General features: G+C 38.7%; 1 protein-coding gene across 8 annotated transcripts in view; it reads left to right on the top strand.

Annotated features, from left to right (window-relative positions):
- SPEF2 (sperm flagellar 2) overlaps nt 1-14,421 on the top strand; it is a 157,094-nt gene that overhangs the window by 68,952 nt on the left and 73,721 nt on the right. For all 8 annotated transcript variants that reach the window (XR_012071530.1, XM_072958783.1, XM_072958782.1 and 5 more), the window contains 4 exons: nt 852-1,108; nt 7,391-7,499; nt 8,532-8,689; nt 12,037-12,207. Coding sequence is in view for 7 of the 8 variants with exons in the window: in XM_072958783.1 (XP_072814884.1) it covers nt 852-1,108; nt 7,391-7,499; nt 8,532-8,689; nt 12,037-12,207 (695 nt within the window). In the remaining variant the exon portion in view is untranslated. The remainder of the gene's footprint in view (nt 1-851; nt 1,109-7,390; nt 7,500-8,531; nt 8,690-12,036; nt 12,208-14,421) is intronic.

Raw genomic sequence — 14,421 nt, 5'->3', positions numbered from 1 at the left:
AGCCATAGGACTCCTTGTTCAAAGAAAATTGTATATGAAAAGCATTAGCTATAAAGCAGCTCTTACCTTTGGTTTCAGTGACGTTAGAGCATCCACACCCCACCCTCTGAAGTCCGCTGCCCTCCCACCACTGCCACCGCCATCCCCTTTGCCCTGAGGCACCTTTAGAGGACTGTCATCAGTTTGACATCCTTTCAATTAGTCCAAATGCATCCTTTTTCAGTGAGGAAAGGAGGGCACATAGCAGTTCAGTCCTGCAGTCCAGTCACATAGCTGGTTAGTGGTGTAGCCACAGCCAAAGCCCAGGTCTCCTCACGCCCTGTCCTCTGGTGTCCTCGCACTGTGGCAGAGCAGTGTGGCCCTGACCTCCTCCTCCCTCTGAAGTAGCTCCTGAGACTGGAGGTGGGAGAAGAGGTCCCCCCAACCTGGTAAAGTGCTCAAGAAATTTGTCCTCTTCATCTGAGGCCAATGAATCAGCAAACCCATTCTATGCAGGTTGCTTTCCTAAGCTCTGGAGTGGAATTGCTGAATCATATGGTAATTCTATTTTTAATTTGAGGACTCCCCATACTGTTTTCCCATAGTGGCTGCACCAAAGTCCAGTTCTTTTTAAATACCATGTTATGGCTTCTGGAATAGATTTGGAGGACAGCAGGGACCCACAGAAGGATTTTGAGCAAGGGAGTATTGTGGTACATTACTAAACCTAATTTTAGCCATAAAGAAATAAAATTCCTGCAGAATGAGGTTACTGTGGAATTAAAAGAAAGATAAGGCAAGATTCATTGTATTCTTATTTCTAAGACACTTGTTCTATCAAAATGTTAATGGCTTGTCCTTTTCTAATTTAGTCAGATACCTGTATATAAAGGCTGGATCCTTGATGGCTTTCCCATGACATTAAACCAAGCAAAGCTCCTGGAGGAGGCGCTCACAGGCTGCAACAGACACCTCATAGAAATGGAGGGAAAGAAATTACAAATATCCACACTGGCTGTTGACCCTACGACTTCCAGAGAAGTGCCTCTTCCCCCTTCTGCCTTTGATTTTGTCATGTTGTTAGACATTTCAGACAACTTCTCACTGAATCGCATGAATGACATCATGGGTAAGCTGGACACTTTTTCTCCTTTTTTTTTAAATTTTTTTTAAGTAATACAAAGCCCTTTGTTTTTCTTTGACTGAAACAGTGAATGTTCCAATTTCATGAAGAATGCATTTCATTCCAAAGAATTATCTAGCACAGCACAGTTGCCTCCAGCTCTATCCATGTTCAGCACCGGAGCCCAAGCCTGGGACTAGCGGAGAATTCCCTGCCGACTGCCAGCATGTCACTGAACCCTCCCATCAACTTGGCTGCTCCCCTGGCATAGACGAGCCCTTTTTGAGACTTGCAAGCATCCTATGGCTATCTAGTAGTTCTCGGTGTGTCGCCCTAATGAAGTTCATTAACAACATTGGTGCTGCAAGCAAGGGTCTGGGAACATCCTCCCCATGGATTGTGTATTAACTCTGAGGAGCAGGTGTCAGTTGGCGGAAGTTCTCACACAGTGGGGTTGAATAGTCTTACCAAAATTCATGGTTTATTTAACCTCTTTTCATTGTTGAAATGAAAATATTACTTTATTCCATAAATTAATTATGTAACTATGTAAAAGCACATATTCTTGATCCCTGGCTTTCCAGGTTATGAGATATTTGACCTTGGACAAGGCACCTCATTTTTCTAAACCTCTGTTTCACAACCTATATCATAGAATGCCTCATTGTGATGTTGTGCATATTAAAGGAAAACTGTTTCTTTACTTACAACACTTCTGACACCAAATGTGTGGGTTTTCCACACCATCCAGTTCTCTGATTCTCAGAAAACACCAACTGGGTGTCCTACAATTTAATTCAATTCTGGCAAGTTCTGGCACTGCCTACCCAGAGTTATCACAGACTTTCACAGTTTAAGGGTTCAGTTCCACAAGACTTCTCCCCACTTCAGATGCCTGTCTCCAGTACTGGATCCCCAGGATACCCTGACTTCTGTCTGACTTGGCTACAAATTGCGGGTTTCCATGACCCCTCCTCAGATCTGATGATTTGCTATAATGACTTATAGCAAACCAGTTGATATTACTGTTGTATTATAAAGGATGCCATAGAAGATACAAATGAATAGCCAGATGGAGAGGTACCTGGTGCAAAGTCTGGAAAAGTCTCAAGCTCAGGAGCCTCTGTCCCCATGGAATTTGGGGTGTGCCACACTCCTGGCATGTGGATGCATTTCACCAACCCAGAAGCTCTCTCTGAACCCCTTCTTTAGAGTTTTTATGGAGGTTCCATTATGTAGGCATGACTGACTGAATCATTGAGCATTGATGACCAGTCTCTAGCCCCTCTCCGCTCCCTAGAGATCAGGGGTAGGACTGGAAGTTCCAGCCCTCTAGGCATTTGGGTTCTGAGGGAATGGGGCTCCACCCTCCAAGATTCACCTCTTTGGCATAAACTCAGATAAGCTTGAAAGGGGCTTATTATGAATAACAAAAAATGCTCCTCTTACCACTGTCACTCAGAAAATTACAAAGGTTTTCAAAGCTCTGTATCAGGAGCCAGAGATGAAGACCAAATATATATTTCTTATATATCACAATATCACAGGTATTAAAGGAGATAAATGTTCAACACTTAGGATAGAATCTGGTGCATGATGCTAAGCATGTAATAAATAAATCAGGAAAAATAGTGGAAGACTTTGAAATGAGCAAAAGATTATTGGACATCCTTTCAATAGACGGCTGAGTATTGTCTGTTGGATCCGTAGGAGGATCTGGTTTCACAGGAGTCTCTGCTTTGCATTGGCTTTGACTGGGCTCTTTTATAAGTCTATAAATTTTAGAGAACTGATAGTAATTCAAATGATTCTTGTTCATAAACATGCAAATGAATTTTATTCAATCAAGATACAATTAATTTCTATACTTCGAAAAGATGATTCCAAATACTACATTGCTTTATGCATACTAACCAGTTTTCCATCTATGACCATCTTTTTCAGCATTCCTGTCTATAAATATGGGTATTATTTAGATCTTCATTTGAACTAGTTGTAACATCTTACTAGGTCCCTTGTTAACTGAAGAATTAGACAATGTCATTTTACATTTGAGAGTCTTGATTTTACCTTTTTAGAAAACTGCCTTTTAACAAATGGTAACATCATTCTTTTATTTTTGCTGTTACTACTAATACAATGACATTCAGAGCCAGGAGAGACTTGGGGACCATCATCTATCCCAGTGCCTTTATTTATAGGTGGAAATTTAAAGCATGAACACTTGACTTGTCCAAGGTCACATTCTACCTTATTTTGTTAGTATAATTTTGAGGTTTTCCTCTCATTGTTTACCTAAGTAAAATGACAAAATCATTAGATATTACTTCAGCCGCTGAGCCCAGTAGTATAAACTGGATGCTGTCCATCCAGTCTCAAAAGAGAGAATTTACTACTCTTCATACAAGGGAGGAGGAGCTCTGCAGACAGTCGTGATGATTCTGCTTGTCCAGCCAACTCCCTCTTCCTGTTCAGGGATGTCTGAGGCCTGGAGAAGAGCACTGCCAGTCATGACCATCTGGTGGCAGAGCAGGGCCCCGAGCTCAAATCAGTCTGACTTGCTTTCAAGATCATGACAAGTTTGACAAGTTATTAAGGACACACAAAGACCTGAGGGTGAGAGGGTCACTGAAAGCTGATTATAACCTGCAAGGGCTTCCTCCTGCTCCACTCTTGATGATCCATAGGAGGCATTTATTGTGTGTTTCAAAATCGAAGGAAACCAATGGCAATAATTTTTTAAGGAAACTCAATCCAGCTTGTGTTCTTTCGATTCCTTCTCAGAGTTACATGGCAAATGATTCTGGCAAATTTATCAAAACTGATGTTAGCCTCTAAATAGTTTAATTTCTTATTTCTAGACCCTTGACTGAAAATTAGTCTCAAAAATGCCCTTTCTTCACTACTACATGGAGAATGCCTTTTTTAGTCAAGTTTTTCACACATGTACACATAAATAATCTTATTTCTCTATCCTCAGAAATTGGTATTAAAGCATGATGTGATTTTTTTCCTTTTATATGTATTTCTAATTGTATATTTCTAGGTCTGAGGTGAACTGAGCCAACTACTAGATTAGGTTCTTCTAAATCATAAATACTAGTATGAAATCATTGATTTTATAGTTCTTACTTGCTTTGGTCAGAAGTGAGTAAGCTAAATAGATCCTTGACTTGGAAAATTTTAAGTTAAGAAAATTTTAAGTTGAGAAAATGTGTGATTCTTTCATTTCTTTAGATTTTTCTTTCTTAGTATGTAAGATTTGAATGGCGTTGAAAGATCACTTTGCCAGTTTACTCTCCTCATCTTAAGCAAGACCCCACCTAAACCATTTTAGACAGAAGGAACTCTATCCTTTTAAAATATCTGGTTCATTCACATATTCTTTTATTATTTATTTCATGCTTGCTGAATACCAGACACTGTGATAGGCACTGGTGACAGAGTAATAAAGAAGAAATGGATCCTGCCGTCAAGAGTTCAGTGGAAAGTGTAATTAAGGAGCCAAAGGGTTACAGTATAGAGTTGTGTGTCCAACATGGCAGCCACTAGCCACACGTGGCTATTTTAATTATTTCAAATTAATAAACTAAAAATTCAAACTAACAGAACATTGTAAATCAACTGCACCTCAATAAAAATCTTCATTTCCTACATCACACTGGCCACATCTCATGTACATATGTGGCTAGTGACTGCCGTACCGGACAGCACCAGTACAGGTTTCCATCACCTTAGTTCATTGCATAACACTGTTATAGAGTGATGGGAGCTAAAATGGCACCACTAGTAAATGTTTACCTAACATTTATAACATTCCGGGAACTGATAAAACAGAAATGAAGGACAAGTCTCTGTCCTCAAGTAGTTTACAGTGTAGTGGGAGAAGAATCAAAAGTAAACTGGTTGTTATTCTGTAGTCACTTCTGTGCTACAGGAGGTGAGCCCAGACTGGGAAGATATTTACCTGCCATCATAGGGAGGAAGGTAGAGGGAGTCTGCCAGGCTTAGAGGCAAGCAGGGTCTGTCTAGAGAGAAGCAAGATTATCAGTAGGTTTGAGAGGCAGTGGGGTATGGAGGAGTGGCAGAAATGAGCCTGGAGGATCGGCAGGGGCCAGTGGAAGAGTCTTGCCCCAAGTTAAGCTGTTTGAACTTTATCCTGAAGCCATGTGAAGTCACTAAATTCTATTAAAGCTGAGAGTAAATGCTATTGGATGTACTTTTCATAGTGGTCATTCTAGGTGCAGTGTGGACGATGCATTGGAAAGGGAGTGAGATTGGAAGCGATGAAATGAGTTATAAAACTATTACCACCTGAAAAGAAACAGAGGCACTGAGACAGCTATAGAGGCCAGGTAAAAAGAGTCAGCTTCAAGCAATATTTAGGGGGTAAACTACTGAACTTCCTGATCAGTTGGGATGGGAGATGTCGTACAGGGACAACAGGATGATTTCTAGCTTCTGACTCACACAGCTTTTTGAATGATGATATTCACTTAGAGGATATGGAAAGAAACACATGACGTGTTGAGCTTGAAGTACCTGGCACCTGTGGGACTTTTAAGCTAAGATGTTCAGAGAACAGTTCTATAAATGGGTCTAGATGTTAGGAGGGAAGTGTGTACTAAAGTCCATTGGCCTTGATGTCTTGATGACTAGAATGAGAGCTGCTTCAATGGAGAGGAGGACAGAGAAGGTTGGATTGCTGTGGCCCAAGACGCGAACAGGAGGTGGGGAGGTGGGGAGCATGAGTGGAGATAACTTTCAAGAAGCTTGTCTCTGAAAGAAAGGAAAGAGCCATTGGACAGGATATTTATTATCATTATTATTTTAGTATTCTTTCTATATCTCTCTCTGTTTTAGGAAATGGTGCATATATGTATGAAAAAGCCCAGCTGATTTTTGAGCCAGAGAATTAGTGAGGTTACAGGTCACAAGGTTGTGTATTTTCCTTCGATCTACCAGTATAAGTGTAGCCTTGGAAAGAAAGACGAATATCATCTAAGGCTGGTGTAGCAGAAGGACACAAACTGAAGTTGTCAGATGAGGGAGAGAAGTTGAAGTCTTCAACCATGCAACTCAGGTTTGCTAGAAAATAAAGTGAAGTCAGAACAATGCTGGTAAATTTGGGGGAAAAGATGTAGGAATTTAAGGGACTGGGTGATGTTGCAGAGATTCATCAGCTGGACAGGAGTGCTGTAAGGACAAACAATATGAGTGTAGGTCATTAAGATTGCAGGGTTAGAGCCATTCCAGAGATGAAGCCATTCCAGGGGATCACAAAACCCAGGATGTGGTCATGTTAGTGAGGGCCGGAAGTGGAGAGGAGGGGAAGGGGCCGATGCTTGGGTGCGGTTTGGGGAGAGAGGAAGACTGATCCATGTGCTGGTCTTTGACAAACAAGATAGTGACCATGAAATGGTGTATGATAGCATCTCCTGAGAAGAGTCCCCACATCTTCTTCAGTCACCCATTGCTGTCAGTAATCTTTGGGTTTTATGAATAACTTAAAAGCATATTCTGTATTCCAAATTAATTTCCTCATTTTCTATCATGAATGTAGATGGAGAACAATTGATGGCTGTATCCTGTGAGGGTCCTTCATTTTCTTGAGCACTTTTAATTTTTTCTTCAATGTTCTCTTGCATTGACAGAGGAATTCTAATGCATTTTAATCCAGTTCAAGGTTTTCTTTTCCTCTTTATGATTTTCTGTTTATTCTGAATTCATTGTATTCTGGGCTTTGTACATTAATCCCGAATAGGACTCAGTCAGAGGAGTTGTTTTGGGTGTGTTGTGGTATATTCCTTTATATCTGTTCTACAGGGAAAAATCATAAAGTCTAGAAAGATAAATTACTTTATCTATTGCAACGTAAAATTGACAAATAGCTTTTACACATATTTGACTTTATGGCCACCCTATTTTTTTCATTCTTAACTTATACACTGTAGTGTTGATTTTCTAATTGTTACCTAGTTTGTTATTACTGATGACCCATCATTTTTATCCTCATCTCATCATAATCAATCCTGAGATCTTCTACATTGAAACTACAGCTCTTCTTTAATGTTGTATTTTATCTCATTTCCCCCAATTGCCAAGGGAAATTTGAATTCTGATCCCAAAACTATACTCTTTCAACATCTTGTTAAACATTGTAATTAATATTGGACCAAGGGCAGGGTCATGCCTATTTGGCTTTCTTGCATCAGTTCATTTTAGCAGTGCTACTGGAACTTTGACTGGTTTAGCAAATTATCTAATTAAGTAATTTCCATATCATAGCTGAAGAAATTTCAAGTGAAACTCCTCACGAAAATATCAATCAACGTGTAGCCGCTAGAAACCAAGATACGGGTGAGGACCAGAATTTAAGAGACCAAATACAGCACAGGTTAGTTTAACACTCCATGTCCTGCTTCTTGTTTCTTACCCTTTGAACAGACTGACAACTAGTCACTTTGGAATCACCAGGTCTAGAAAAAAAATGTATTTCCTAGCATTCGGTCTTTTCCAGGTAAAGCAAAACTAAGTAGCTTTGATGTTGAATGAAATATTTATGTGCTAGCTTTTATACTCAAAGCAGAAGTCATCATAGTCTGGGGAGAAAAGAATTAAATCAGGCAGCATTTCCCTTTATGGTTACATGAACTTACAAGTTCATTATGTAGACTCCTAATTCAGCCCTCCTTCAGCAAATGCCAGTGAAGATTGTGGAATTTCAAAGAGCTAGACATCAGGCTAGAGAGCATCGTTCTAAAACTACTTCTGTTTTACTAAAATGAACTTATGCTTAAAAAAAAACACACATACACATTCTTTTGGTTGTGTGCAATTTGCTCATTGGAAAAAATATCAGACAAAATTAGACAATTTTTTGAAATCCTGAGAAGTCAAAAAATATGAAGTAAGCTCGGGAAGAGGAATTTGAGTTACATTAAGCCTATCTACTCTCGGAAGGCAAGAAAGTTTCAAGAAATCATTCCAAAAGTATATTTGAGTAAAACAATTAAGTCAGAACCATCTATACTTACGCAAAGTTCTCTTCAACTTCTACTCTAAGAAAAAAGTAGATGATGCAGCCTGTACCTACCCCCAGAACGATGCTCAGAGTTAGTCTACTATGAGTGTAGGTGATGTCGCCTTAGATTTTCACTTCAAGAACCCACACGAAAGGTTTCCTAAAATGATAGAATTTTCAAATCTTCTCTTATTCTTTCATATATCTCACAATATATGGCGTGATGGCATTAAATGATATCTTTAAAATAGATAATATTCCATTGCCTGTAGATTTCTTAAAGTTGCTTTTTCAGATTTTTGGGCAGTTTATTTTTTTCATTACGTACATCAGATAAGTCATGCTTAATGTTACTCTGTTATTTCAGTCAATATGTGATATTCACATAATATTTGGATTTTGCAGGATTATAGGCTTCTTGGATAACTGGCCTTTATTGGAACAATGGTTTGCAGAGCCAGAAAACATTCTGATAAAAATCAATGCTGAAGTAGATAAAGAGTCTTTATGCCAAAAAGTAAAAGAAATGTTTATAACTGAAATAATGAAAAAGGAGAATAAAGGTAATTAAAGTTACTTATAATCTTGAGCTTGCCTGAATGAAAATGTGTGGTTTTAATGAGTTTAGGAAGAATTGAAAATGTGATTGTAAATATTTCTTTTCTCTTTGGGTTATACCATCTACAAGTATCTTCAACCTCTGATTTTAGCTTCCCACTACAAATGTTTCTAAATAAAAGTTTTTTCTCTCTTCATTTTAATTTAATTTAATCAAAAGAGATCATCTTGCTGAAAGGCTGTTTTCATGTGAAAAAAAAATAGCAGAGTTAAAACTAAGAATGTTATAGAGAAGAGTAAAGATTTCAATCTGTTAAACTCAGCAATTCTAAGGAAACAGTGAATTATCCTTTTAGGATGAAAACACTAGGTAGATCATTTCCCCTAAATCTTCTTGTATTGGAATGAATTTATTGACTATTAACTACTTATTTATAAGCATGCTTCTGGGGTGTATCTCACTCACATTAAACCATCCTGACCTCCTTCCTTCTTCATTCAGCCAGTAATAATTGCCCATTAACTTTTCCAAGTATTATTAGAATTTATTATTGAAAGGGATCATGGCTCATACACTGCCTGCCAATGCCAGGCTTCAATTTGAGAAATTCTTTCAGAAATACATCTCTCCCTTTTGTTTATCAATCACCCCAACTATATTGGCAACTGCAGTTTTTTGGTGTAATAAAAAGTGGTCAAAGTTAATATCACAAGGATTCTAAAACCCCCTTGATAGCATGCTGTGTCCCACCCCCGGATTGATGACCTAACTACTCGAGTGGATCAGTGAACCAAATATCTCATAGATATAAGTCACAATCACTTTGGGGACCCAGGAGCTCACACTTCGAAAGGTAGACTTTCACATCTAAGTATCTGCTCCCAGAAACATCCATGTGAGGCTCTCAGGCAAAATAAAAACCAACCCATATATTATATAAGAGACTTAACATGTTATTTGACAGTCAGAAATTAGGCTGAGAGAGGGGATGAAACCTCTCACAGCAATCTTAAAGTCTTGCCTGGAACACAAAACCAAACTGATTCTAAGCTGTAGCTTCAAATATCTGTAGATTAGAATCAGTGTTTTTGCCAGCTACTAGACTCACTTCAACATTTCCTGAAGATTTTACATTCTAATCACTTATTCCATTAACAGACTTAACTGCTACTTATTTAAGATTTACATGCTAATCAGTTTACTATTTTAACAAATATTTTATCGTTAAAACAATAAACATTTACCTAGCCCAGAACTCTGTATTAAACATCTTAAGTTAAACAAAAAAATAAAAGGATGCGGTATTTCTGTATATATTCTGCCAACAATGATCATAATATACTGTGAAGTGGGAAAAATCAGGTTATTTATAAAATAGTGCCTTGTTTTGTTTTTCAAAGGATGTCAATTATTAAATATATATGCACAGAAAAGAGGCTGGCAGTATATACTAATAAACAAAATTCAGTCCAGCAAATTTGAACCTCTAACCAGCATTTTTCAACTCTTCCTGAACTGGGCAGCATCCTGTCTAACAACTAGGAGGGCTCTCTAAGGAACAGAACAAGATGGGAGGCTTTTATAAACAGGAGGATGGGGCAGGGACCTCATTAGCAAAAGGGAAAAAGGAGAGGTTATTTGGGGCCAGGATATCTTCTTTTTGAGGGGAAGGGAGCTGCAGGGGTCTTTGCCACGCAGATTGCCTCTTCTTTTTCTAGGGTTGAGAGTATATAAAGAAGGGCCCACATGACAGATTACCTCCTTGGTGCTGACCAGAAAATTCCAAACTGGCTGATTAAGATTACATTTCTGGGGAAGGTGGGAACTGCAGTAGAGGCAGGTAGTAAGTCAGATTTGGTATCCTGGGCTTTATTTAGCACAAGTGACACCATTTTTGGCCTGTTTTCTCTTTAACAATAACAATCATTGATGACGGAGGAAGGAAAAGGACCAAGAGGCTTAACAGGAAATTTCCCTTTCTGCTTATTTGTCTAAATTGTTGGATTTTTAAAAAACAATAATTACGTATTACTTTTATAATCAAAAAAACTTAATTTCCACTGGGGGGGAAAAAAGTCTAATAGAATGAAGCCTCCTTGGCTGTTGGCTTGAAAAGAATAATCTGAGGGCAAAGGGAGTACGTATAAAAAGAAAGAGCCTTACAAGAGTGCAGGGAGTCATGGCTAGTGGTACGGTCGGTCGTAAAGTTGCGGCCATTTCCAGGCTGAAGGGCTGGGAAGTCAGGGAGGGCAGGGTGGGGTGTGCTACAAAGAATGAGCCTGGATCCTGAAAGGCAAAGGTAACAGGAGCCTAAACAACCAGGAACCAGCCATCCTCGGGCTGACTGTCTCCTCTGCCAGGAACACTCACTCCCCAAATCTCTTCCAGCCTTTGCTCAATCACCTTCTCAGTGGGCCCCCACTGCTCAGCACTCTATTTAAAACTTTAAAAGCTGCCCCACAGCACTCCTAATCCCCTTGACTCTGTTCTATTTATTTTCTCTGTAGCACTTACTGCCTTCTAACTCCTCATGTAAATTAATTTATTTATCATGTTTATGGTTTGCCTCCCACCACTAAAATGCAAGCTCCACAAGGTAGTTATTTTTCTCTCTTTTGTTTCACTTTTGTATCTCTGGCAACCAGAATTATGCCTAGTGCTGTTGTTATTATTATTATTATTATTATTATTATTATTATTATTATTATTATTATTATTATTATTATTATCAGTAACAATAATCATTTTACCTTATTGTTATAACCCTTTCCTTCACGGCACAACTCAGATTCCATAATTAGTTGCTGCATGAATGAATGAATTGCTAAGACTTAATTGAGTACTGAGCACCATTCTAAATGCTTTATATGTATTTACTCCTAGAAGCTGGTGCTGCGCATTTCTTTTCCTTTCTGTTTCCTCCCGACCCCCACTTCTTCTGTTACATTGATCTTAACCTTCTCTTTATGGTTTTTCACCTTGTTTTTTCCCTGGAAATTTTGACATAATTTTTTATTTTCCTATCCCACTACATTAGCTACTTCTAGATAATTAATTTCACATTTGGTACCCCTTCAACAAACCTTTCTATCTGCTATACACACACACACATCATCATCATCATCATCATCACCATCAGAGGCAGGAAAAAGAGTATCTCTAACCAGGCAGAAAAGACTTCAGATCTTAGCTTTAAGGACTGGCTGATTTACGGGAGAGCCCTGAAACATGAATTTAGCCTTAATGCAGTAAGAGCAATTTTATATTAATTCAGCTTTTTCTTAGTTCAGTGAGAACTAGTAGTTATCTGGGATCACTAATAAAGGTCCATTTTTTATCATCCTTTTGAAGTTAAAAAGAAATTAGAAGAAAAGGAAGCTATGAAAAAAGAAGTTTCCCCGGCTGAGGCTACATCTCCTACACCTTCCCTCCCTCCTCCTCCTGAACCAGAAAAAGAGAAGGAAGGCCATCCCCAGCATGAGTATTCCAAAACTCCTACTGCAAAAGGAAAGCCAGCATCAGGTGATTGACAGAATGATTTATAATCCTGTTTGCCAGGTTCTTATTTTCACTTAGAAAAGAATTATGCATTATAGTACTAGGCCATTTATCTAGATTCAGGCCTCAAGCAACTTCAGTCACATGGAACCAAGCTGTCTGCTCAGATGAAGTGGGAAAGTCGTAGTAGCTAAGAGCATGGCTGTCATCGAGCCCAGGTACTTGACTGTGTGGGAGGGAACGTGGAGTCCTCACACCCAGATCTACTGATTAGAATGAGACTGCAGAAGAGAGGAAGAAAGGCACAGAGAATAACCAGATCAAGAGGACAGACTTCTGTTTGCTGAAGGGTAGTGTTGAGTTTACATCAAGAGTAAGACTAAAGAAAATGAGAATTAGCACAGTCACTTGTCCACAAGAATAAGGGAACAAATCGACAGCATTTACTGGAGACTAGAATTTACACATTAACTGTTCATCTTTCGTGCTGTGTGATTACAACTAGAAACAAGCACCTGACATCTTGGTAAACCAATATATTTATAATATATGACATATGAGGGTGGAGTTTGTATAGAGAATATGTTAAGCTTAAGTTCCTTCTAGATAAGGATCTAACTTCTTTCTAGATAAGGACCATTAAGTTAAGTAGTAGATGATATAATGACAAAAGTAAAATGCTCAACTGTTGAAATGGGTGACATTGGGAAAATGCCAGTATCACTTCCGTGCTGTGTATGTGAAACAAGTGTGGCTCTAGTGTCTGGTTTTAGCTTTGTAAGTGGCTGGCTGTGCCATTACACAAATCTAGCCAGGAATTCTTGATACTGCGTCATGACTGAAACTCCATGATGTTTCATGGAGATTTGAGCTGTGTCTGATTTTTTCGATTAAATTTATTTCTTTTAAACAGATAAATTTGTAAACTTTAACAACATATGTTATGGTCTATTCAAGACCATTGTATTCCATTAAAATGAGGCTTAACTAAAGACATACATTTTAAAACAAATATTTTATCATATGAACAATAAAGCACAAAGGGATTAATTAAACATACATGTTTTTCTATTAAAAAAAATAAGTCAGAGGTCTGAGGACAAATGGAAAACTTAAAAATGTTGTTTAGAACTGGGGAAGACATCACAGAGGCTCGAGGGAGCCTAATTTAACCTGTGACCATGGCCTCCCCTCCCTTTTCTCTCTTCGGCCTCACAACCAGGAGTATCTCTGTATTTGAGCCATTCCCTGAAACCAGTCTTTAGCGTTTCTGGTTACAACACAGTTCAGTCTTTAAGTTTCTTAAGTTTGCTTGTGAATTTAAAATTGTATTCTCAAATACTTTGCTTTGGAGGAATAATAAAGCTATTGTTGCTTCAAAGAGTGGTTGTATCTGTCTCTTTTTTCCACCAAGGGCAGGGCTAGTGCCTGATCTTTAAAAATATATAGAAGGGTTAATCTCCAAGGGCCTAATTATAGCCTTCCAACTGCAACATATCATTGGAAGGAGACCTCGGTACTAGCTGACATTAATGGGGCAACAGAGCAGGCCACACTGACCTTTCAGCTCCAGGAAGCGTAGCTAAGCGATTTTAGGGAGGGAAGTTCCCAACAGGTTTGCTTATTTTTATATAAACAATTCACAGTTTTTTTCAAAGAACACATTTTCAGAATTTGAAGGCCTGAGGCTTCTGAACATGCCCAACTCAAACACCCAATTACAATCTTCTTTAAAAGTTGAGAAGAAAGAGAAATTATTTACCAAAGAGTCAGGTGGAAATAGGGTAAAGAATGAAATATAGTACACTGAGTACCAACAGTCATTTTGTTCAAATAGAGTTCTACATTGTATATGGTTCCGTTGACCTGAGACAAATAGGCTGCCAGATATTTCCCCAGCAAAGATGGGTTTATTCAGAATCAGCAGAGAATTATAATTCAGGGTCTGCAACCCGTGGTGAGCCATGTGCAAGTCCCCACATAGCAGGGAAGGAGAATGCTTTTATAGAGGGGAAAAGGAAGTTGGGAGGGTCAAAGTAAACAATGAGTCCATGGCTTTTCATTGGCTGAGTCCTTGCCAGGAAAGAAGAGGAGTCTTTCTTCCTCCTGTTGGGCAATGCTTCCTCTTAGGGCACAAGAAAGCCCCCTTCTGGCCTCCCGACTCTATTCAAGTGTTGTTTCTGTTCATTAATTTTTACAGTTCTGCATTTTATATCTACTTCAAATGCACTTGAGATT

The sequence above is a fragment of the Vicugna pacos genome, chromosome 3 (genome assembly GCF_048564905.1).
Source record: "Vicugna pacos chromosome 3, VicPac4, whole genome shotgun sequence".
NCBI lineage: Eukaryota > Metazoa > Chordata > Mammalia > Artiodactyla > Camelidae > Vicugna > Vicugna pacos.
This window is presented reverse-complemented; position numbering and strand designations above follow the sequence as displayed.